This window comes from Lissotriton helveticus, chromosome 9 (genome assembly GCF_964261635.1).
Source record: "Lissotriton helveticus chromosome 9, aLisHel1.1, whole genome shotgun sequence".
NCBI lineage: Eukaryota > Metazoa > Chordata > Amphibia > Caudata > Salamandridae > Lissotriton > Lissotriton helveticus.
This window is the reverse complement of record NC_136070.1, coordinates 522,795,792-522,820,132: the sequence shown is the minus strand read 5'-3', so window position 1 is coordinate 522,820,132 and position 24,341 is coordinate 522,795,792. Positions and strand designations below refer to the sequence as shown.

The 24,341-nt window shown below is 42.6% G+C and overlaps 1 protein-coding gene across 3 annotated transcripts in view; it reads left to right on the top strand.

The window, feature by feature from the left end:
* The first annotated feature begins 372 nt into the window (after nucleotides 1-372).
* ARMH4 (armadillo like helical domain containing 4) overlaps nucleotides 373-24,341 on the top strand; it is a 607,261-nt gene continuing 583,292 nt past the window's right edge. The window contains exon 1 of one of the 3 annotated variants that reach the window (XM_078660370.1): nucleotides 373-630. In XM_078660370.1, coding sequence (XP_078516496.1) covers nucleotides 620-630 — 11 coding nt within the window. In that variant the 5' untranslated portion in view covers nucleotides 373-619. Of the gene's footprint in view, nucleotides 664-24,341 lie in introns of all 3 variants that reach the window. The other 2 variants (XM_078660369.1, XM_078660371.1) reach the window with 2 other exon arrangements.

The following is a 24,341-nucleotide window of genomic DNA, read 5'->3' as shown; positions in this document are numbered from 1 at the left end:
AAATCTTTCAACCTTCACTGAACCATTAAAAAAACGAAAGAAAAACAGAGCCATCGTGCTTTTTAGACCATCAAAAATTTACATTAAAAGCCATGGCCTTTTAAAACCAACTAAACCTGCCCAGTGATCCATAGTCCTGCCTCTGAACTCCTACCCCGCCCACTAATCCCCCACCCACCCACTGAGTTTGGTGAGTAAATTTCATAAATGCACTTGTATGAGTTTGCATTCATTTTGATAACAATGATGTGCCTTTAAGCCTATAGCCAGCCTTTGCAATCTCTGTGGATGAGAGTGTCTGACTGTCTGTTGTGGGGTGGGGGCGGAGCGAGCCGGGATACGAGTGGAAGGAGGAAAGAGACAGATCGAGGTTCACCTGTTCGATAACGGTCTAACGCACATTTTATTTTGTTGTATTTTTTTTTTCTCAAAGGATTCACTTGTGTGTCCGATTTACGTCGTTTTGTAAGTGAAGCTCTTTTCTACGGGAGATTGGGAATCCTCGCAGAGCAACGCCGAAGCCTGGTTGGAGACAGCATCTTGGTCCCTGCGAGGCATCACAGGATGCAGGGGACGCTGATGTGCGGATGAAAGCAGGGCGGCACGCGATGCTGGGGACATGAGCTGCTGGTGAGGGCTGTGCTGCACTGCTGCGCTACCTTGGTACGTGCTGTTTGCTTCTCCTTTTGTGCTAATTTCTCATTGCCTGGCTGCTCTGTGTACACCTGCACCGTGTCTCCCTGGCGTATCATTTTGCAGTGGGTCTGCTGATTGCAAGGGTTATCTCGAGGTCATTGGCTGGGTCTATTATTATTTAAGGCTGCTGTCGGTGTTTCCAATTTCAGGATGGGCATCGGCCCGCAAGCCTCCGGCGGGGCAGGCGGCCTGGGCAGCAGCAGCGGGCTCCCGGCGGGTCTGATATCTGGCGTGCAGAACCACGGCACCATGGCAGGTCACATGTGCTGCAGCACATGTGTTAATTGTTACAAATAATAACAATAACAATACGAACACATTATTATTATTATTATTATTATGAATATGGGGGTCTGTCTTGGAGTGGGGTGGGGTAGGGGGTCAAAATAGAAATAACCAGTGCTGCTACAATCCATGTGCTGTGTAACATCTGGCTTTTTTCTTAGTAATACAATAATACTTTCAATACAAACACAGTGGGGTGATATTTCATCCAATTCTATACACTCCAGATGTTACCGATGTTGTGCTGTCTTGTAACTAAATGTGAGGCGCACAGAATGCTCCTAATAATAAGGTTTACTGTTTTTTATTTATTATAGACGTGTCTTTTGCAAGCGGGGGGGGGGGGGGGGCGTTAACCGATGATGCTGTTCTTTAATAATAGTAGTAATAATAATGATATTAAATATACTATATGAGCAGGAATGCATAATATAAGCAGCAGGGCTGCCCACACGTGATACTTACCACAGCTGTTCAAATAATAAATAATGATACTACTACTAGGATTATTATCTTTATTATTATTATCATCATTATTATTAAGTCTGTTTCTAATAATGGCGGCCGAGATAAGCTCCTGCAACAATGCTGGGACAGCCTATCGTAGCGATTCTTTCTTTCTTAATTATTGTTGTTACTTTATTGTTATTATTATTGAGAAGTCTTAATCATGGTCATGGACTTTGTGAAAGAGTCCTGGCCACGTTGCTGTCACTCATTCCCTATCAGATGTTCTACAGTATTCATTAATATTCATAATTACATTCATAATTAAGCTGTATCGCCCTCTGCTCTTATTAGCCCCACCATGCAGTTAGGGTCCCGAGCCCAAAACGAGGGCATACAATGGAAAAACAACGCAATAAACAGGTGTTCGTGTCCAGGGGCATGTGAGTATTAAAGTTATTATCACATGTGCTCCTACTGTCATCTAACACAGGGAAAAAACCACACCCACTGCCTCTGCCTGTTTCATGTGCCTGCCACTGAACTGGAGTCACAGGTGCATGATCACGGGAAAGGCTTCCACCAGCTGTTAATGCCCGGCAGTTAGTGGGCAATAAGACGTGGCAGATGTCCCCTTAATTTCTCCCAAAAAGGAGGCCACACACACAGATGAGGCGTCTGTATGTTCCTGCTTCACACTTCCACTGAACCCGGAATGCGGGCAAGCAACAGCAGTTTATTGGCAGCATTTTCAGATGTGATTGGCTGAACCAATCCCCACATCACATCCGGGGTAATAATAATAAGACTGCTACTACTAAAAATAATAATAATCATCGTCACCACCATAGAAATCGAGTTATTAATATCATTATTATTATTATTAGCGTTAATAATAATATCTGACGGTATTAACATTGTGTTAAAATTATTAGTGATAATAATAACAAGAATAGCACCAATAATAATAATAAATGATATTATTGCTGTTAGGGTCATTATTTTGACATTATGTTGATGGAAGGCATGGAGTATAAGAAATAAACTCGAGCCGCGTGCTGCCACGCCTGTTTCGTCACACCTGCGTTAACCCCCACACGTCCTCCTTTGGGTCTGAAGGGACGCATTCGCGTCACATTATTAAATAGAGTTAACGCTGTCAGCGTCAAAAACGCAATGCTCCAGGACAAGAGAAAAGAGTCCGTGCGCTGAAGTAGATTTGAAGAGCGGGCACGAGGCGCCGGGAGCCCCAGGGGAGTGTCCAAGGGGGTTTCTCACTTCATTAGGACGACGAGGAAAACAAAGCCCCGAGGACTGCAGTAGGCAGGTTGTTTGCCTTTGTTGTCATGGTGGAAAATCTAGTCTCAGAGTCTCACTGGCAAGAGCATTAGGGCGACGTAACTCCAAATACATGCAAATGATAACCCCAGGTAGCATTCGGGAACGTGTGAAAGATACACAAATGTAGACTTGCTAGTCAGCCGCCTCCGCCCCTCCTTGCAGCCTTGTACTTGAGAAGGGGCGATCATCAGACTGTCTGGTGGTGACTGGATTCACACAGTGCATCTGGGCATACAAGGGCGCGGCTAACAGTGAAGCAAGTGCAGTGGCACCGGGGTCTTAGGCTTTGATGGACCCACCTCATTCCAATTTGTGACTTGTGTTCAACCAAAACAGGGGTTGAGGTGCAATTTCCTTGCTTGCATTAGACCCCCCCTGGCACCCTCGCTATGCCACTGTGGGCACGGGTGCAGTATTGAAATACCATCTGAAGAGAGAACCCGCCTATTTTGCTCTGCTATTTCAGTTTGCTCAATTGTTCACCTTGATAAAAAATAGCAGCAGGGCACCACCCTGCTGGGACTGTCACGTGACCCAAACCTGTATGTGCTTGTGCAAGGAGGGTATTATTTGTTTATGTCAAAGCTATGATAAAATATTTGCTGAAGCTAAATCAAGACGTTTGTTGACCTTTCTAAACATAGAAAAAGGCATTTTTAAAAATGTAATATGACTTAAATCAGCACAGGAGAGTAAAGTAGGAGATGATAAAAGGGACAAAGTAATGTTTGTTTTCGGGTACAATGAAATCTGTGTGCCTCATCTAATGTCATCGGATGCCTTTTAATTTTGGCATTGGTCATGACCCTTTCATTTTATGAAAATTATTATATATAAATATATATATACACACACACACACACACACACTAGTCCTTTATTTGAAAAAAATATAAGTGTCAGTGTCCTTGTCAGGAGGACACTGCAGCTCGCACCATCCATTTTCTCCTCCAGTGTTGCCAATGACAATACCATCACAATCACTAACCATCACATTCTAACAACTGTGACAAATCATACTATTCCAGGCCCTCAGAGCTATAAGAATGGCATAAGAGCCGGTGCAGGCATTTAAGTGCCAAGCACCAGAAACCACTGGCTCAAATTAAGCACTTTCACACACGCACAAGCACACATTCACACGCACGTACACACACAAAGCCAATATATATCTATCTATAGAATAGTGGCTTTCAGCAAGCCCTCTTTATTCATTGATCTGTTGTGTCATTCACATATTTCTCTACCCTACTTCAGCATAGAGCACTTTAGCCATTGGTTAACTTCACTGTGAGTGACACCATTTTGGCCTTTCACAAGGAGCACATCCACACACAAAATAATTCTCTTGATTGATTGTCAAGGACTTCTGTGCCAATGTGTGCTTTTTGAGACCCGAAAAATGTTTTTGTTATTCTGCAATGTTTTTAAAAACATTTTCAAGGGGCCAGCATCTCCAAAAATAATGTTGTAAAAAACACAAGCCGAACTCTGCAGCCAACCTCCGAGCAATTGGCTTGGCGAGTTTATGTTCGAGTTTTATCTTATGGCCATGGACAGTTTTCATTTACCTATTTATTGAATGTGAGGTAACAATTTTTTTCTGAATAAAGTGTACTTTTTTATTTTATGTTTTGCTACTACTTTGATTTACATTAGTGATATGTGTGTAAGGATGTGGTATTTATATAGCTTAAAGCAAGCACACATGCAGCAGAGTGCTGTACATGATCAAAGGCCAAGTCACAATGAATGTGTGATACAAGGAGTAGGTGGTTTGTGGACTATTACTGCATTATTGTGTAGTGTTCGTTAAATAGCTCAGTCTTCAGCACTTTCCTAAATTGGAGCACGGTTGAGGTAAGCTTTATGGATATAGGAGGTTGTTTCACTAGTGGCATAGATCATGAAGGCCTATTGCCATTTTTTTTGGCACTTTTCTGTCTCCAGTCTGACTGTGCCTAGGCTGCGGGTGAGCCAAGAGCCATCAGAGATGGTGAGCTTGTCAGCCAGATAGATAAGAGTGGTTATTGTGATGGCTTTGTACAGGATGGTTTTGAAGATGGTGTGGCTGGCAAGGGTAGCCAATGGAGTGCCACCAGGGTGCGAGACGTGGTCAGTCGGCTTCAGGACCTTAATGAGGCATGTTGCTTCTAGGTAGCTCTTAAGGAGGTAGGGCCAGTGTGAACTATGGAATGCAATGGGGAAGTACAATGCCACCACCAGATATGAGAGTATGAGGGCTTGAATGGCAGTTCTGATGTCTCTTTCTGGGCGGAATGGTTTCTCCATCTTGAGTAGAGACAGCAGGTACTTGTCCATCATGATATTGTTGGTGATGTGTTCCTTTAGTTTAGGGTGTGATTGGTGTTCAGGGTGAATTTGCAAATAGAGTTTGAATCCGTTCAGGTTCATGTTGTTCTGCCAGGTTTGTAGTAGTTGTGGTTTGTTGATTATGTAAAATAGCAGGAGTTCTGGTGGGATAATATTCAAGTTGGCGCTGGACATACAGGTCTGGATTAGGTGTAGCTAGTGTTTGAAGTGCTGGGTGTGTGGAACAGGAGAGACTTTCAAATATTGTTGTGTGTGAATCAAAAAGACTGATTTGTGTTGCTTTGATAGTGTCACACATTAGGCTAAAGACTAATAGAAAGTATCGAAGTCCTTCCTATAAGTAAACAGATGGTTAGGCCAGCACAGACAGATACTTAGACACACAGCGGAACACACACAAACCCCCAGACCCAAAGATAACTACATGCAAAAGCAACCACACAAACACACAACCACATATGTGCCAAGACACACTTTGTCAGCTGCTTTGATTGGAGCAGCAGAGCGGTTTTGGGGTCGCCTGCGGGTTCGGCTGCTGATTGATTGAGCAGACCGACAGGGATTACTTAAGTTCCTGCAATTGGAGTTATATCTAAGAAGCATTGATTGATCTGGACACCAACTATTGGAGTGCCTTACTTACAATTGTCTAAGGTTGGAATTTTTTGCAAGTTACCGAATTCCCTCACGATTGACCGTCCATTTGACTAGAAAGTCTACGCTCAACTAATTCTTGTCCTGAAGATGACCGCGCAGTTTTTATGCGGTTGAAACGCCGTCGACGCATTCTGTGGCCATAATTTACAAAGGACACATTATTTTGTCTATGTTGTTCCTTTCTTGTAATGATAATGCTTGTCTGTTAGCCACTAGTTTGGCATGTAGATTGTATGTCTTTGTTTTGCCAACTCTTTTTTTGAGCGTTATTGTCCCTTCTGTAATTTTTTATGACATATGTGTATATGAATAAATCATAATTGTTTTTGTAAATTTGTCAAAGTATATACAGGCTTCTTCCCTTTTTCCTTTCCTCATTCAGTGCTTAACCCTAATGTTTAGTGTCTAAATGTTAAGTGTAATCCCTTGCTCACCTGAACCCTTTGTTAGGTGCAATAATTTACTGTCCCTGGTTCAGGGTAGTTGGACAGCCCCTGTAGTCTGTCTAAGACACACGTTCAAGCAACCACACATGCATGTGAAATTCATATATGGACATGTGTTTTATAGTTTTACTTAATTTGAACTCACTGGAATAAATTAGCAACGTTTTGTTAAGTAAGTCAGAGATGCAGGTTTCAAATCTTGATCTCGTGCATTCAGTGAATCCGTAGAAGTTGATGGCTGATTATCCGTTTTTGCAGCACAGGAGCTTTGTTTGTGTGGATCCAAGCTTGAGTAGGGAAAGTAATAATGTACATCACTGAATGCAAAGCACAGAGGAGTAAGGCTTCATCTGAAAATGTAAGGTACTCTCTTGTTGATCTTTGACTCGCTGCCTCTCCTCCACAGAAGACAATGCCAGTATATGCCACTACGACCGTTACCAAACCTACAGGCATAACAAAAAGATCAGCACCCTATTATATATATTTTATTATTGAGAGTAGTGTCACTTCATATTGTCTCCTACTCTCCAAAGCAGCCTTTACAACAGAGGGGTCAAAACAGATGAGCACATCAAACCCATACACCAGCTTATTAAAGTTAGGTGCTTATGTAGTCCTAAAACACTTATTTTTTAGACCTTCCTATGCATGATCATGTAAACCATCAGTTCTATCTGATTCTGAGCACATAAGCTATATATGGCGGACTTTGGAATCTATTCATACTCTGTAACTGGTTCCTTATTGTATTTCTTATAAAGCTCTTCTCAGTAAAAATGCTTATTAGGCAAATAGCTTATGGCATGTGACTGCTAAGCACCAAGGGATGTGTAGTATTGTTGTGTTATAGTGCAGAGTAGAGCAGACTACATTCTGCCTAGTAATCCTTATCCAGTGCCTGATATACAGAAAACACAAGCTCTTTATGCAGTTGTGTGGTCTGTTCCCATATTGACTAAGCCACTGGAATTTGGTGTTAAAGATATGTCTTTGTGTCCTCCCAAGGGTACTATGGCATCCTCAAATTTAGAAATACTTTGGAGGGATTTTCACGTATGTTTCCGAAGGTGTAGCTCTTCTGAGTACTGCTTGGTAATGAAAGATTTCTGGGGCTTAGATTTTCACGTGGAAGAGTGAACAAACACATTAAGATCAATGATCATAACTGAATGTATATAGGTTAAGAACTTTCTGGTTCCCCAGTTGGAATCAGGAAATATGTGGAGTAAATTGTCCTCTCAAATGGTATAAATGTAAAAGGATTGTTTAGGGGCAGGGTGATTGAATTTGAGGTATGCTTCTCTGTCGTAGTGAAGTGGATGGGAGCATGCTTTGATCAAGACAGAGGTTGATACTCAGTGATTATGTGGTATAGAGGTAACAAGAAGAGTAGGCAGAGGCTGTGTCCTTCATCACGAGTAGTGAACCAGTTGTGTAAACCCAAAGGGGTCTATCTATATCAACCACTAGTTCTTTTTCATTGGCATTACAAGGATTGTCTACAAACATGTGGAAGTCGCCCAAGAGAAAGGAGTGATCTAAGGTTTGCATTATCATTTGAGCCATGTCCTTGACATTGGCTGGAAATGATTTGATGCATTTCTTTGGTGTGTGATAACGACAAATCGCATAACATGGAAATGGGACAAGTAATGCATTTTACGAATAGTTGTTGATATGCATTATGGTCTCTCTGGTTCTTTTGTCACCAACCTTGTTACCATTCGCTTGGGTATTGGAAAGCAAGTTGTTGCAGCGGGTGTGAAGTCAGGCATTTTTGGTGCCATCATATCAATCAGCCAAGTCTTTGTGATTACAAGACGTTTTGACTTGATGAAGAGTTACAAAAAATGGAAAGACTTTGTTCATCAGGCCCTTCGAAAACTTTTAATGCGCAGTTAACAACAGTATTGTGGATGTTGGTGACATACTTCATGTGTTATTAAAGAAGGCACCTCTGAGTTTGGACAAGGCATTGGGGAACGTTTAAAAGTGTTTTCTTTTATTGACAGTATTCGGATAAGTATAGCATTTGAACAATATCGATACAGTATCCAAATAAAATAAAGATACAATTGAAACTAGTGTGTTGACCTTGTCTTTTTTCTGTGTAAGGTTTCCATCGCTCCTGCAGCACAAAACACTGAAGCCCCCCCTCCTAATCCCGGATGAACTCACACCCCCCATGCCACTTCCTTATTCCTCACCTGTCCCTGTCCACAGCTGCCAGTATTGATGGGCAGTTTCATAAAAAATAAGTAAGTTGCCGGTGTCACTGACTTGGCCAAGGGAATTAACTATAGGGAGCCTTACCTGGAAGTAAAATAATAAAAATGAAAAGAACCAGTGCCTTGATGCTTGTCAGGAGGAGTTTTTACAGGGGTTATGTATCATCTTTGATGCTTTGCGTAAATGCTTTAACCATGGAGTTCCAGTCCTGAGCGATGGGATTTTTACATAAGCTCTCCCTTTCTTCCCTATGTAAATTACCGTTCTCAGACAACAGCTAGGGGAGTGACACTTCAACCCAGGCTCGTGCCGTCGGCGAAGTAGGGTTCTTCCATTGCACTGTAATGTGTGATTCAGCTAATAATAGGGTCAGGTTTAAAATTTAGTCAAGGCTCTGCATAAGTCAGGGCAGGGATAAGTCATAGTGTCAACTCTTCCAGAGAACTATTTAATCGGCAGCCAGTGACCCGGTGGAGCAGCTGGATAATCTTTGCCCAGTAGCTGGTCAATGACCAGAATAAGCATAGGATATGAGGTAGAGCTGCATTCGAAGATCGACAGAGAGCAAATCGATGATGTCCCCTTATAACTGTTAGAGATGCGATATGGATGAGATACTCTCTATTAGGAATGTTGAACTGGATGTACTTAAAGTGCAAATTATGGGATACTCTATGGGGATATGATAGAATCTGTTGCCCATTGTGAATCATGCAATGGGGACCTAAGCCACATTCCTGCTTCTCCTGTAGGGAACTCCTGGCTTGATCCAAATTCTGGAGATGCGCTTTATAAAGCCATTGAACTAGGTAAGTACTATCCCCTAAAGTATACAACGCTTGAGTCACCGCATTGGCAAAGGGTTCCGAGTCGTGGACCTGAAACAGGATTCTCAGTGATCATCTAATCTGTGCGAAAATGAGGAAGTGACCGGGTGGGATGTTAAACTGAGCCTCAAGGGCCTCATATGTTCGCAGAATGTCAGCTGAGAATAGATCTGCGCTGATAATTATCACCTGCTTGCCCCACAATTCCAGATGTGTACGAGGAATATTGTTAGCAGTGGCCGGTAGCTCAGAAGGAGGGATCGTAGGGGAATAGGTACATCTATGCCTGTGAAGTGCTTGTGAGTGCCTAACACAGTGCAGAACAGTGGATACCAGTGGTAGGGGCAACAGAGTAAGGGGATTTTAAGGCAGCACCATGGAGTTCAACTGCCTCTTGTCTTGGTCTCTCGCTGTTAGACCAGTCATCTAACAGGTCTAACCTCCTCTTTTTGCTATATCTTTTTGTTGTCCTTAGGACTCTGAGCACTTTACCACTGCTGACCAGTGCTAAAGTGCATGTGCTACTCCCCTAAACATGATGACATTGGTGTGTATACATGATTGGCATATTTGATTTACCTATAAGTCCCTTGTAAAGTGGTATACCATATAAGCAGGGCCTGTAATCTAAATGGTACTTGTGGGCCTGCAGCACTGGTTGTGCTACCCACACAAGTAGGCTTTCAAACCTGTCTCATGCCTGCCATTGCAAGGCCTGTGTGTGAGGTTTGCTGCCACTTCGACTTGGCATTTAAAACCACTTGCCAAGCCTTAAATCCCTTTTATTACACATAGATCACCCCTAACTTAGGCCCTATGTAGCCCTAAGGGCAGGGTGCTGTGTAAGGTAGTACATGTATTTTTAAGTTTTACATGTCCTAGTAATGACAAACAGCTCAATTAATTTTTCACTACTGTGAGGCCTGCTCCTCTCATAGGCGAGCATTGAGAATTCCTTAAAATCTTTAATGCTGTAATTCCCGATTAGAAAAGAGTAGCTGCATCATGTTTCATATCTTTGGAATGGTAATGATACATCCTTTTCACTGGAAAGTTGGATTTAATATTACTGTTTTAGAAATGCTACTTTTCGAAAGTGGATATTTCTCTGATCTTATTTCTATGTGTGCCTTGCAGCCTGTCCCAAATAAACATCTGGGATGGGTGAAAGCTACACTCCTTGCATTCACTCTGGACAGCTCCAAAAGCAGTAGGTCTTGGTTGTGACAGAAAACTCATCTGCATTCATCTACATTCTGGTGGCTCTTCCTGGGGAGGAAGAGGGAGAGGGAGCTGACACACCTGAAAAGGCAGTGTCCTGTGTCCCAGTCAAAGGGCTGATTAACCCTTACTGAAAGCCTGGCAGATAGGGCTCGGATGAAGGGGACCTGTGCACATCAGAGGCTTACTTTGAAGTTACCCCAAAGGCACATTTGGGTATAAGTACTGGGTCTCCGACCATATCAAGACAGTACACTAATGGACCTGTGAAGAACTGCCGTAAGTAAGGACTGCTGTGCTACAAGGATAACCACTCTGTCTGACTGCTGCTCTGAGAGAACTGCTTTGTGGAGCTGGCCTGCTTTCCTGCTGATCTCTGCTCTGCTGAGGATAAGGAATGGACCTATCTCGCCTGAATCCAGAGTGACAAACGAAGGGCTCTCTAGCTTGCCCGAGTTCTGAAGTCTCAGACCATCAAAGACTTCCTTCAACCCTGCAGCAGCACCTGGACTCTGCCATCTGTGATCCTGCCCTGCCAAGTTGTGCCAGTCCAGTCCTGGGCCCTTGAATGGTGATTTCTGCTGTCCAGAACCATCAAAATTGACGCAGTGTAAACTTTGCACTGTTTGGAACTGACACATTGCCCTTTCGTGCTAATGCAGGAAGCCGATCAACAACATTGCTTCCATGGAGTGCGCGGCTCGACGACAAACAGCGCGGCTCAACGACGAGGCAGCGCCTGCATTGTAAAGGGGTTCGACGCCGATGTCTTCATCGACTACGTGGATCAGAACTGACACTTCGACTCCATTCACGGGATCGACGGCGACACAGCTCCCCTTGGACTCCTCACATCGAGTCATTGATGTCGACGCTTGGTCCATCGAAGATACTTTCTCAGTGGGACCTGTGTGAGCCCTGTAGCCGGCCTGCCCTCCATTGCTGGCGGCCTGAACTTTGGATTTGCCCCATCCAGCGCAACCTCAATTAACCCCTAAGTGCTATTGACTTCTAAGCACTACTTTTTAATTTAATCTTTAAAAAATCAGACCTCCGGTTCTACATATTGGATTTTTGTTGTTTTGTTCTTGTTTTAGTCATAACATTATTTTCAATTAATTTTAGACCTGTGTGGAGTATTTTTGTGGTGTTTTTATTGTGTTACTGTAGGTGTGTTTTGCACAAATATTTTACACAATGCAGCCGCAGCTGCTGCAGGTAAGAGCGCGGGGGGCGGCTGGGGGATTTCGAGAGGCGACCCGGAGGGAAAATTTATTATTTATTTAATTTTCCCTTGTGGTCGTCTCTCGAAATCCCCCCCAGCCGACCCCACCGCTCTTACCTGCAGCGGCTGACACATTGCCTCTTTTGATAAGCCTGACTGCTCTGTGCCATGCTACAAGAGGGTGAGCACAGGTTATCTTTTAGTGTGTATCTAGCTTACTCTGACTTGGATTGTGGTCCCTACTTGGATAGGGTTCATACCTCTGCCAACTGGAGACAGGGCCGGACTGGCTACCGGGTTTTCCTTAATAAACAATGCAAAACAAATGTTTAAAAAAGTTTGCTTTAAAGCTATTGGTTTTGCATTGTTTATTTCGAAGCACCGGCAGCTCCCCAGCAACAAAATCAGCCCCTCAGCAGTGAACCTGGACCACACCCTGCCAGCCCAGCAAGAACTACCCGGTAGCCTGTTCGGCCCTGACTGGAGACCCAATTTCGAACACTCGCCAAAATTCCCCTCTCAAAAAGGGAGTGACCTGTCAGCCACCAAGCAGGGCACTGGAATTGTGCTGCTAGGTAATACTGTTCAAAGTCTAGGAGTCCCAGGCCAGCAGCCTCCACAGGGAGTCAAAGATAGACAATGCAACCCTCCAGGGTCCCTTGTTCCAAAGAAAATCACCCAACTCCATATCTAATTCTCTGAAGATAGACAAGGGGAGTGACAAAGGGAAGCTGATGAAAAAATACAGCAGTCATGGTAGCACTATCATCTTGATGAATGCTATCTAAACCCAAACCAACAGGGCTAGTGTCGACCAAAAGAAGAATTGGGCCCTTAGTGACCAAAGCTCTCTCCCCAGGTTACCATCTTGGAGGTCCACCAGTGAGTGATACACATTGATCCCAAAATACTTGAATGTTACCATTGCTCATTAAAGCTGAGGATCTAACTGAAGTGGAGGTGAAATTATATAACCTGCACCGAGGGGGGAATATACAGGATTTGGATCATTTGAAATTAAGACTAGAGATCACCACAAATTCAGCCAGGAGGAGAGCTGTAGGGATCAGATCCGATTGGTCGTCCCTAACATAGAGAAATATATGTAATGTAATGTGGTATTTATAAAGCACGTACTGTCGCTCCGAAAGGAGCATCCTGCCGCTGATGTGCAACGAAAAAAAAGCTGGAGAGAGTTAGATTGCAGCCCAGACCACTGAGTCCGTTGCTTTAAAAATCCATGTTTTCAGTGCCTTGCGGAAGTTACTTTCCATGGTATGGAGTCTGATATCTACCGGGAGGGTATTCCAGACCTTAGAGGTAGCCTGTCCGGCCCTGACTCGAGACCCAATTTTGAACACTCGCCGAAATTCCCATCTCAAAAAGGCAGTGACCCGTCAGCCACCAAGCAGGCCACTGGAATTGTGCTGCTAGGTAATACTGTTCAAAGTCTAGGAGTCCCAGGCCAGCAGCCTCCACAGGGAGTCAAAGATAGACAATGCAACCCTCCAGGGTCCCTTGTTCCAAAGAAAATCACCCAACTCCATATCTAATTCTCTGAAGATGGACCAGGGCAGTGACAAAGGGAAGTTGATGAAAAAAATACAGCAGTCATGGTAGCACTATCATCTTGATGAATGCTATCTAAACCAAAACCAACAGGGCTAGTGTCGACCAAAAGAAGAATTGGGCCCTTATTGACCAAAGCTCTCTCCCGAGGTTACCATCTTGGAGGTCCACCAGTGAGTGATACACATTGATCCCAAGATACTTGAATGTTACCATTGCTCATTAAAGCTGAGGATCTAACTGAAGTGGAGGTGAAATTATATAACCTGCACCGAGGGGGGAATATACAGGATTTGGATCATTTGAAATTAAGACTAGAGATCGCCACAAATTCAGCCAGGAGGAGAGCTGTAGGGATCAGATCCGATTGGTCGTCCCTAACATAGAGATATATATGTAATGTAATGTGGTATGTATAAAGCGCGTACTGTCGCTCCTGAAAGGAGCATCCTGCCGCTGATGTGCAGCGAAAAAAAAGCTGGAGAGAGTTAGATTGCAGCCCAAACCACTGAGTCCGTTGCTTTAAAAATCCATGTTTTCAGTGCCTTGTGGAAGTTACTTTCCATGGTATGGAGTCTGATATCTACCGGGAGGGTATTCCAGACCTTAGAGGCCAGCACCGTGAGAGATTTCCCTCCCTTGGTTTGATATTTGAATTTTGGAATGTTAGGTAAATTAGTGCCTGCGGAGCGAAGTGATCTTTTAGGGGAATATGTAGAGAGACTATACAAGAGGTACCTAGGTCCCACCTTATTAAGGGCTCTAAAGGCGGTAAGAAGGATTTTAAAAAGAATCCTCTTGTGGAGAGGAAGCCAATGCAGGCTCGTGAGAGCAGCCGATGCTGAGGATATGCGCGGTAATCTCAAAACTAGGCGGGCTGCAGCATGTTGGGCACTCAGAAGTTTCTTCAAGGTGGTCTTCTTTGCACCCGCCAGTAGGCCATTACAGTAGTCTAGGCGAGACAGAATCAGAGCCACCGCCACTGACTTTCTGGATTCTACTGGGAGGAAATCAAAAAACTTTTGTAAGGATTTAATAATGCCAAAGCAGGTCCCAGCAGTGGCTCGTGCGTGCGAATCAAAGGCCAAAGCCGAGTCAAATTTGACACCCAGGTTTTTCGCTGTTTCTACAGTTTCCGGGGGGGAGGGGCAATGAGCCCGTCGGCCACCAATCCTGTGGTAGGAATTTGGTGTTTTTTACCCATAGGGAGGGTTTCAGTTTTTGTTGGGTTACACTTTAAATGATTCTCATTCATCCAGATGAAAACATTGGATAGGCAGTTTTGATTTGAAATTTTGTTCAGCCAATGATGAGTTTTTATCCAGTGCCACAACCAATTGAGTGTCGTCAGCATAGGATGTTACTTTTATATCATAGGAGGAAATTAATGTTATCAAAGGGGCTATGTATATATTGAACAAAAGAGGACTTAAAGATGCGCCTTGAGGAACGCCCACCGTAATATCTTTTGCAGGAGAGGTGAACGGACCAAGTGAGATTGTTTGCTTCCGGTCAGAAAGACATGACTTAATTCAGTTGTGGGCGGTACACGCTATCCCACACGCCTTTAGTCTTTCAAGGAGAATTGGGTGTGAGATAGTATTGAATGCTGCCGAGAGGTCTAAAAGAATCAAGACAGCATTTTTGCCTTCATCTTGGATGAATCTAATGGTATCAGTCAGTTCGATCAGGGCAGTCTCAGTGGAGTGCCCTGCGCGATACCCAGATTGTTGGGGGTGAAGGATATTATGCGTTTCGACGTAGTTAGACAAATCCTGATGGACCTTATGTCCGTTATTTTACCAAGAACCGGTAAGAGTGAAATGGGACGAAGATTAGAGAGCAAAGTGTGCTCAACTTTGAGGTTTTTCATAAGAGGTATGACAGACGCCTTTTTCCAATCAGAGGGCACAATACCGAACTGGATGGATAGATTAACTAAATCATTTATAATCGGATTGACGATGTCCACAATTTGATGCAGAATAAGTGGGGGGCAGGCGTCATCGGGGGATCCTGATTTACTTGCCAGGATAGCTTCCTGTGTCTGAAGCAAAGAGGCTGTTGGAAGCACCTTAACGTATGCGGCCGAGCCACGGCCCGTATACCGGAGTCCATCACAGCTGTAGGGTGATTAGGCGGAAAAGCCTTCTGAATGTATTTTATTTTATCTTCGAAGTAGTCCGCGATTTGGTCACAGAGGGACTGAGAAGGGGGTATTACTGGCTGAAGAATTTTTGGGTGAGTAAAAGATTTCACTATAGAAAAGATAGTTTTTTGTCCATGCTTTACATCATTAATTTTATTTATAAAATGTTCCCTCTTGGTGTTTTTTATGAGAGAATGATAAGATTTCCTAAGTTCAATTAAGGATATTTTGGCCATAGGGTCATATGCCTTCCTCCACTTGCGCTCACTCTTTCTACAGAGCAAGTGGGCTTCAGTGAGGGCTTTAGTGTACCACGGGGCGTTAAACTTGTTTCTGCTATTTCTAGATTTAAGTTCCTTGCTTGTAACCTCAGGCCCTGCACACTCAGACTACAGTATTCATCCAGTCGTGGAATAATTGAAAGTCTTTTTCCACTTCACCTGTAAGAATAAGGACGTGGGAGAAAGCAAGCTGGCTCAAAAGGGGGTTCCTAGCAATTTTCCCCCAATTACGACTGGATGTCATGAGCCGCTTGCCTTTATCAGGTTTGGGTAGTAAGGGGAGAATAATCTGGAAAGGGATAAAATAATGATCAGACAGGATTTGAGGACTAGGTTGAGAGGTCTTAAGATGTGCAAAGTTGGAACACACGCCATCAAGGATGTGGCCTGCTTGATGAGTAGCTTTCCCAATCCTTTGGGTAAGGCCAAACATTTCAATAGTGTGGACAACATTCTCCACATTAGGTTCAGTAGGTGAGTCAAGGTGCAAATTAAAGTCACCCAAAAGTGTGAAGTTTGCGTACCTGAGCATAAGGTTGCTTAACGATTCTCCTAAGGATTCCAAAAACAATGTGGCATTCCCCGGAGAACGGTAGATCAGGCCTCCTGCGAATGTAGTGGAGGCATTTAGGGAAATACATCAGCAGCATATAAGGAGAGTGGTATGGGTTGTTATGCCCCATAGTTCTCCCTGTTGCTGCAGTCTCCTAAGTTTGTACGAGGTGTTGTGATCTGGGATAAAACCGGATTGGTCAGAGTGTAACAGCAAAGAGAGATTCACAAACAATCCATTAGCTGGTCATTTAGAAAGTATCTTAAAATCTGTATTAAGTAGCGACAAGAGGTTACATCCATCTAGTCTTTATTGGGTTTAAGCATCGTAGATATGATTGCTTCATTTAGGGTGCCTGAGTGGGGATCCTGCTCAAGGTAGGCAGTGTAGAACTGAAGCAGCCGGGAAACTAACTGAGGGGCAAAGAGAGTGTATAATTCAGATGGGGGAGAGGTTGTAGCCTTACGGCTAGAGCCGTCGACCTTGAAGCTGTGGAACCGGGTTTGAGTCTCTGCAACACCATCGAGAAGATAGTGGAAGGAAATGATGTACCACTCATTAAATCAATAGAGACCGATTTGAGAAGATGGGACGGGCTACATCTCTCTTTGATTGGAAGGGTAAATGCTGTCAAGATGACGATGTTCCCCAAGATATTATACCTCTTCCGGGCCATACCACTATATCTAGATGAGAAAATAATTTCAAACCTAGAATCTATATTTATTAAATTTATTTGGCAATTTGGGAAGGTAAGGCGCTCCACAAACCTTTTGTCTCTCCCAAGAGAAAGGGGTGGATTAGCGTTACCTAATCTAAGATTATATCATTGGACATGCCTTTTGACCCAAATGACGGTGCTCTTCATGCCAGCGGCTTCCCTTAATAACTTAAGCCGTGAAGCTCAACAGCCCCCTTCTATATTTGAGTTATTGCTAGGTAGTAAGGCAATGGGCTTGCTGCTTCGTGAGGTGGATCGAAGATTTTATAAAAAAGCAAGGTATAAGGTTATTGACGGTGTTTGGAGGGTTTGGAAGGCCTGTAGAAACCTGTGTAACATCCCCAAAATCAATCCATATATCCATATCTATAACGCTAGCCTGTTTTCAGGGTTAGGTGCAGAAGGGACCTTAAAAGTTTGGAATGGGCTGAGTATCAAGACATTGTGGGAATTAATGGATGGAGAAGGGATTATAAGCTTCGAGACCTTACAAATTGGTTTCGGAATCCCAAGTAATCATTGGTTTGTTTATGTCCAACTGGCTCGTTCCTTGAAGGCTATAAAACCAAGACCTCCCCCTCCCGATAACAGCCCCCTTCTAGAAGCTTTAACGAGTGGTTGTAAAAAAATCAATATACTTTATAATATTCTTATCCTAGAGATCCAAGATGATGTCAACAAGACTGAGGTAGCTTGGTCTAGAAAACTGGGAAATCTAGATACAGATGTCGATTTGGCCCTGTTCTTGAATAAAAAGATCTTTAGAGCCACAAATTTAAGAGCTCAGCATTATAAAACGGTTTTTAATCTGTATTATACACCAGCGAAATTATTCGCATGGGTGGTTAGAGCAGATGACACGTGCCCAAGATGTGGGGATGGACAAGCTGATTTATTGCATATGTTTTCTAACTGTAGACTTCTGACCCCATTAAAGAATGAGATTGAAAAATTTTGGGAGGGGCTGCTAGGTCATAAGATCGATCTATCCCCTACCCTGATGATCTTGGGAACAGACTCTAAGTTAAATCTGGGGAAAGAGGAAGAAGCTTTAGTGTTTATGTCCGTGGCTGTGCTCAGGATTTTGATTTCAGCAGGTTGGAAGGACGTTGTGGCACCTTCCTTTCAAATGTGGCCATGTAGGCTTCTTGGAATTCATAACATTGAAACTTGTCTGTACGAACGAAAGGGGTTAAAAATGCGGGATTTTGGAAGAAGGTTCTGGGCCCCGGTTACAAATTGGCGGCAGACCAAGCTAAGCGCTTGAGTAACATCTTTGCACTTTACCTGTTCCCCTTTTTATCATTAGGTTATAGCTAAGTCTCGCTATATGAACTATGAATAAGTTGACTTAGGCCCTGTACAACTTATTGTCGGAGGTTTTTATGCACCTTTTTGTACAATTTGTAGAAAATATTTATTCATCTAGCTTGTTGATCATTCCATGTTTTTACGTCCGGATAAATTCATTATTGTTATTTATTTCTGTGATGCTTTTTTAACCCCAATAAATAAAAAAATAAAAAAAATAAAAAGAGTCTCTGCAACACCGCTCAACATCCTGTGATTCTGGGCAAATCACTTAATCTCCCCGTGCGTAACAAAAATGAATGTGTTGTTCTGTAACAAAACTGGTTCTCATGTAAAGTGCTCTGATACCCGATGTCTCGGGTCTAGTTCGCGCTATATAAAACTCTAAAATAAAAAAAAACTTGTTGGACCAGGGCATCTTGCCCCGCAGCAGGTCATGTACAACAGCTCTGAGCTCTTGCAATGATAAGGGAGGTCAAGTGCCTGTCTGACTGTCAGAATTAGGTGGGGTAACGAAAGCGGCCCAAGAAAGGTGTAGAATGCCGAAGATGGGATGGCAGTTGAGGTCCTAGACAGGGCCTTGCAGTACGTACAGAAAGCGTCATTAAAGGCCTACTGAATGGCCAGTATCTGTTCTGAAGGGAGAATCAAACAGAGTGCAACCGAACTCAACATCACTGACCTGGTCAGATGCGTTAAAAGTCAGCCTGCTGTGTCTCTCTCATTATAAGTTCTGTCTAGGTAAGCATACAGTCTAAACAGTGCAGTTTCTCTAGGCTAAAGAGGAAAGAGAATCTGGCAGGCTTAACCTCGGCTGTCTTGTCCGGGTGAGCAGGAAGCTGCTGTTCAAGGGATCGGCATGCGATTTCCAGTTGGGCATGGTTCCTTGCTAACACCCTCCTTACTCTCACCACTGACTTAATGCAGAAATCATGAATGAGAACTTTAAAGGCTTCCCACTCTAGTAGGGTGGACGAGGTGATGCCTTCTTTTTCATAAAAAAGGAATCAATGTGATAGTGTAAGGAATTATGGAATACCTTGTCCTCAATACCAATGCCTGCAGATGCCAAGCTGCAATCAGTGTTAACAGTCGCCCCAATGGCATCCTGGTACAATACGATATGCCCGATGCCATCTTGCCACAATAGGATATGTACACAATGCATACGTGAATGTCAGGGGTGCTAACAAACTTATCTATTCTGAAGTGGTTGAGGTGAACTGGGGAATAGAGGAAGTAGTCTCACTGGAGTGGAAATTTTATGCGCCAGACATTGCCCAGATGCTAACCCTCTAACTGAGCTCAAAGTTCCTTTGAGGCAGATAAGGTTGAGGATTGGGGGAGTGGGGACATCGTAAGTTCAAGGGTTGTGTCCAGTACACAGTTAAAATCAGTTCTAGTATCTAGAGGATGGCCACCCAGTCCAACAAACAGTCAGATAAAGAAGCCCAGAAGCTAGGTTGACCCATGGGGATACTTTTGATGAGATATGCTGGTACTGAGTGGCTTTTCAGAACACATTTTATCAAGTGAAGACTGTTGGCAGAAGGCCAGCAAGCCTCCACATTGTAGTATTGTGTGAGTTAGCTATGATGGAACGCTTTTGGCTCCTGATGGACTCCGTAGAACTGTGACGTAAGCGTTAGAGCGTTGTGAAGTGAATTTAGGTTTAGAGTGTTGAGTTTGCTTTTATACGCAGAAGAATAAAGATGTGTTATACTAAGCTCCTGTGTGGCTAGTCATTAGTGGTTACCCGGGCTGGAGAGGATGCTCCACACATGAGGACTTAAACCGTGCGAAAGTCCTTTAAATCATCTGTCCCTAGACAGTAACAGTGAAGCCTTGGTTTAGTCCCGGCACAGTAATTTGTTCTGTTTAATTTTTATGATTCGAATATTAGTCACTCACAATAATTAGATCTGTAGTATGGAGTTCTGGTGTGGGTTTCCAATCAGCATGTTATTCTCATTCAGTCAAATGCTTTGCTACCTGTCTGTTTCTACGTAGAGGCTATTATCTAAAGTATGGAAGCTCTAGATACTCAATAAGTTCAGGCACAATTAATGTAAAACTCTTTCTTTTAACAAATGTCTGTACCTAATCAAGTTGACATTTGGTGACAGTCAGTGTTTTTTCAGAAAATGCTAATCTGATACTTGAGGACAAAAGAGTATATACTGAAAAGTAAAACACGTATTTGGGGATAATTGAAGACTATTACATAAAACCATGTTGCTATTTTGAGACAATATTAGTAGATGTACTATAAATGGCAAACTGATGCAGGGAGGCAGGGCTATATTCCTTAAAAGTGATGTACTTGTGTTTATTGCATTTGTATTTATTTGCAGCCAGACAATATGGACAAGAAAAGCAGTGGTAAACTGTGCCCAGTACCGAATCAATGATTCAGATAGGTGGGAAGTAGGTCAGTGCATTAATCCAAATGTTTGTCGAAGGCAGAACACTTTTTCATGTCAAGACAGAGTCAAATAGGAACCTTGAAATCAAGCGGGATAATGACGACAGCGGTTAATACTAATTAAGTTGTTTATAATAAATTAGCAATTTCTATTCAAAGAACATTGTTATTGTTAACTTACATTACAAGATTCAGAATTGTAGAAAAAGCGCAGAGGGAGCAAAATAAACCTCTGCTAACCATAATATGAGGCTATTGGCAAAACAAACACTTAAAAGAGGAGAAAAATGAGACAAATATATATAACAAGCGTTCCAACTGACAAGCTTCAATTGATCATTTTAGAGATACGAGCGATTGGTTGCCAATGTGGGGGGCTTCGTTTATTGCATACCATAATACAAACTTCAATGTAAAAAGGAAGACAGAATGGAAAAAGTAATAATAGTGAATGAAAACTAGAACACAGCCTTATTTGTCTCCTGTGGATTCCAGATAGTGCACTTTTTTGCACTGTGTAAATAAGGGTGGTTGGGCTTAGAGTGAAGTATTTGCATCAGCACGTTTTTTCATTGTTGAGAGAAATGTGAAGAAGAGTGTCAGTGTTGTTTGCCAGGCTGAAGTGTAGTAAGATAAAGGTTTTCTGAACAGAGTCAACGGACATTTTTCTTGAAGAAATGGAGGTGGTGGTAGTGGATTTAAATGTTCTTGGATACTCTCTGAATTTTCGATTCTTAGCCTTTACAGAGTCCTTTAGCAGAACGGTGCACAAGGTGCCAGATCTGAGTTTTCTTAAGGATTCAAAAGGTGTATGATGTCACTTTTGATACTCCTAGAACTTTTTCAATAGAGCACCCAAGACTTTTATAGGTCTAAGAAGATCATGGAACTGAATTTTGGGGGCATCCTTTTGAGCTGCTTCCTTGCATTCCTGCCAGTGGCGGCTCCTCGAGGGAGTGGGGGGTAGGAAACTCCAGCTTACGGCCGAACAGAGTTAAGGAAATAAATAAATAAAACAAATTACATTGCGCCCGCAGCATCACAATCGGCGATGCAGCGCGCGCAATGTAATTCTTTTTATATATTTATTTCTTTACTTAACTCTGTTTGACCGTAAGCCGGAGTTTGCTGCACCCCAACCTGCCCCTCCCCCACCCCACCCCACCGCCCTGCAGCACTCTCTCAAGGAGCCGCCACTGATTCCTGCCTGTAGTTTCCACTAATTGGTAGAAACTGCACGTTTGCGGATGACATAAACTCAGGACGGTGCCAGACTGATTCCGTGCACCCCTGCAGGATAAGTTGTACCTTGGACCAGCTAGCTCACAGTGCCACCATTAACCCCACTTAACTTTGACAGGGAGCGAACAGTTCTGGCAACCACTGAACATGACAACCCTGATCGCTCAGGAACTGCGGTGACAGACCTAGAACCTTTCGATCAATCACTCATGCTGTCTTTCGCTCAGAGAAAAATACACAGAATACACAGAGGAATTTCTTTTCAATATTTATTGAACCCTAGTGATTCTTGTATAGAAGATATGAGCTGCAGTGATCGATAGACAGAAGCAGACAAAAGTTATTATAAGTGTCAAGACAGTGAATAAAATGAAGAGTTCCACAAACTTGCCGAGACAACTTATATACACATATATGCATACATATACAGTATTATAACAATCTAGTGTTCTTATGCGAGGCAAACCCTAACCTATGTGTCTAGGGTGTGAATATATGGTCTGCCAAGAAACCCACTTCTCGATGATCTAACCCCTTTACCTAGTGGGTAAGAGTGTAGGACCCCGTCTTGCTCACTAACTGGACACCCCTCATGGAGATGTCAGTCAGCTGCTAGGTGATAGCTTTAGCATGCAGGGACCCCTTGAAGTCAGCAGAGGCATCTCTTCTGATTGTATTAGGAAATAAAAGGGTATCCTTGCCTTGGGCCAAGAATATGATCAGGTTACCATTGTTTGTATTCCACAGATAGCCGTGTCACCATATCGAAGTAATAACAAACACATTTGTATCACACGTGTGAGGGCTTTGCTTTTAATGCCATGCCAGTGTGATAGTTTTCTCACAAAGTCCCTTGTGGCAGCAAGGTTGATGTTTCGTAGAAACGAACCCAAGTGTCACAAATGCAAATGTGTGTCAAAAGTCGATGTGATAAAGTGAAGGCAACTTTAGGAAAAAGACTGTGTATGTGTAAAAATTGCATGATTTCCTACCAGGCCTAACCTAGACACATGCCAGTCTTTGAGATTAAATTTTTAGAATGCAGGATGTCTTCAGAGTCACTGGTTATACCATTTGATTCATTCCATTCTCAGATTCTGCCTTCCTGACCTCAAAAATGTGGCTGATAATCTTGTAAGCTTGTACCTTCTCACGCAGACTGATAAACCAAGGTAGACTAACTGATTTTGGACTAACTGATTTTGTATTTGTGGCATTCTAGTGCTTTACCCCCTCTAGGGCAAGAATGCTTGAACCTTCATATAGGCTCTGTCAACATCATTGTTGCTTACTGAATCAGCTGTATCAGCTGTTGGAGGTGATCCTAGAGTCTGTTGTGGAAAGATTTACGTAGTGAAACAACATTGTCTTTTTATCTAGTATTTGATCCATCAAGCACTGCTATAACAGTTTGTTATTGTTCTTATTTCTACCCATTACTACCCAGCAGCCAGGTTCTTGTGATAGTCATGGAAACCATGGTGACCACTTTACTTGTTCATTTGTGCAACTCATTATCGATCCCATTCCCAGTAACACTCACAGACTACGGTGACCATTTTGTTTTAGTTTATTGTGCTACTGATTGAAAATTGGAAATCTTCTTGAGAAGTGTATATCATTATTGTTAACAATGTCTGATATGTTAATACCACAATTTATTCCTACCAACACCAGGTACACCACCGTTATAATGGAACATATGGTATGAAATGTTCTTAACGTATATAAGTGTTAGATGGGGATGAGTGCATTCCCCACAGGGTGATTTCTGTACCGAAGAAATGTTTAGGTGATGAAGATCTCTACAAGTTCAGACTTTTGCCTGCATTAGGAAATGTAACCAATTTTAACATATTTGACTATGCTGTGAAATACTTACTCACACGAAATGGGTCCAATGCAAATACTTTTATAGAGAGGTTTAAATACTATGCCAGTAAACAAGTTTCCTGTGGGTCGATCGAAGATTATGTTGCTGCTCGTAGAACACTAGTGGCAAAATCAGATTTTGAAAAAAAATATTATGATCAGATTCTTTGAGGTCAGATCCCCATGAAAAACAATCACAATTTTGTTTTCTGAGAACACATTGGCTGTCACGAAATATCAACTTGATATGGTACACACATTGGTTAAAAAAAGAGTTTTACATTAATAGTAAGTAATCTTAAATTGTTGATCAGCTCATGATTTACTTAAAATAAACTTTTTTCTGCTCATACCCTTTTTAATTTTTATTAAACATGTTACTTTTTCCTTCAAATAACTGCTTGGTATTTTTATTATTATTCTTAATATTTAAAACTTAACATGAGCAACAACACTCTTAACATTTACTTGTTAACTCTAATCTAACTATATCCCTAACCCCATACAT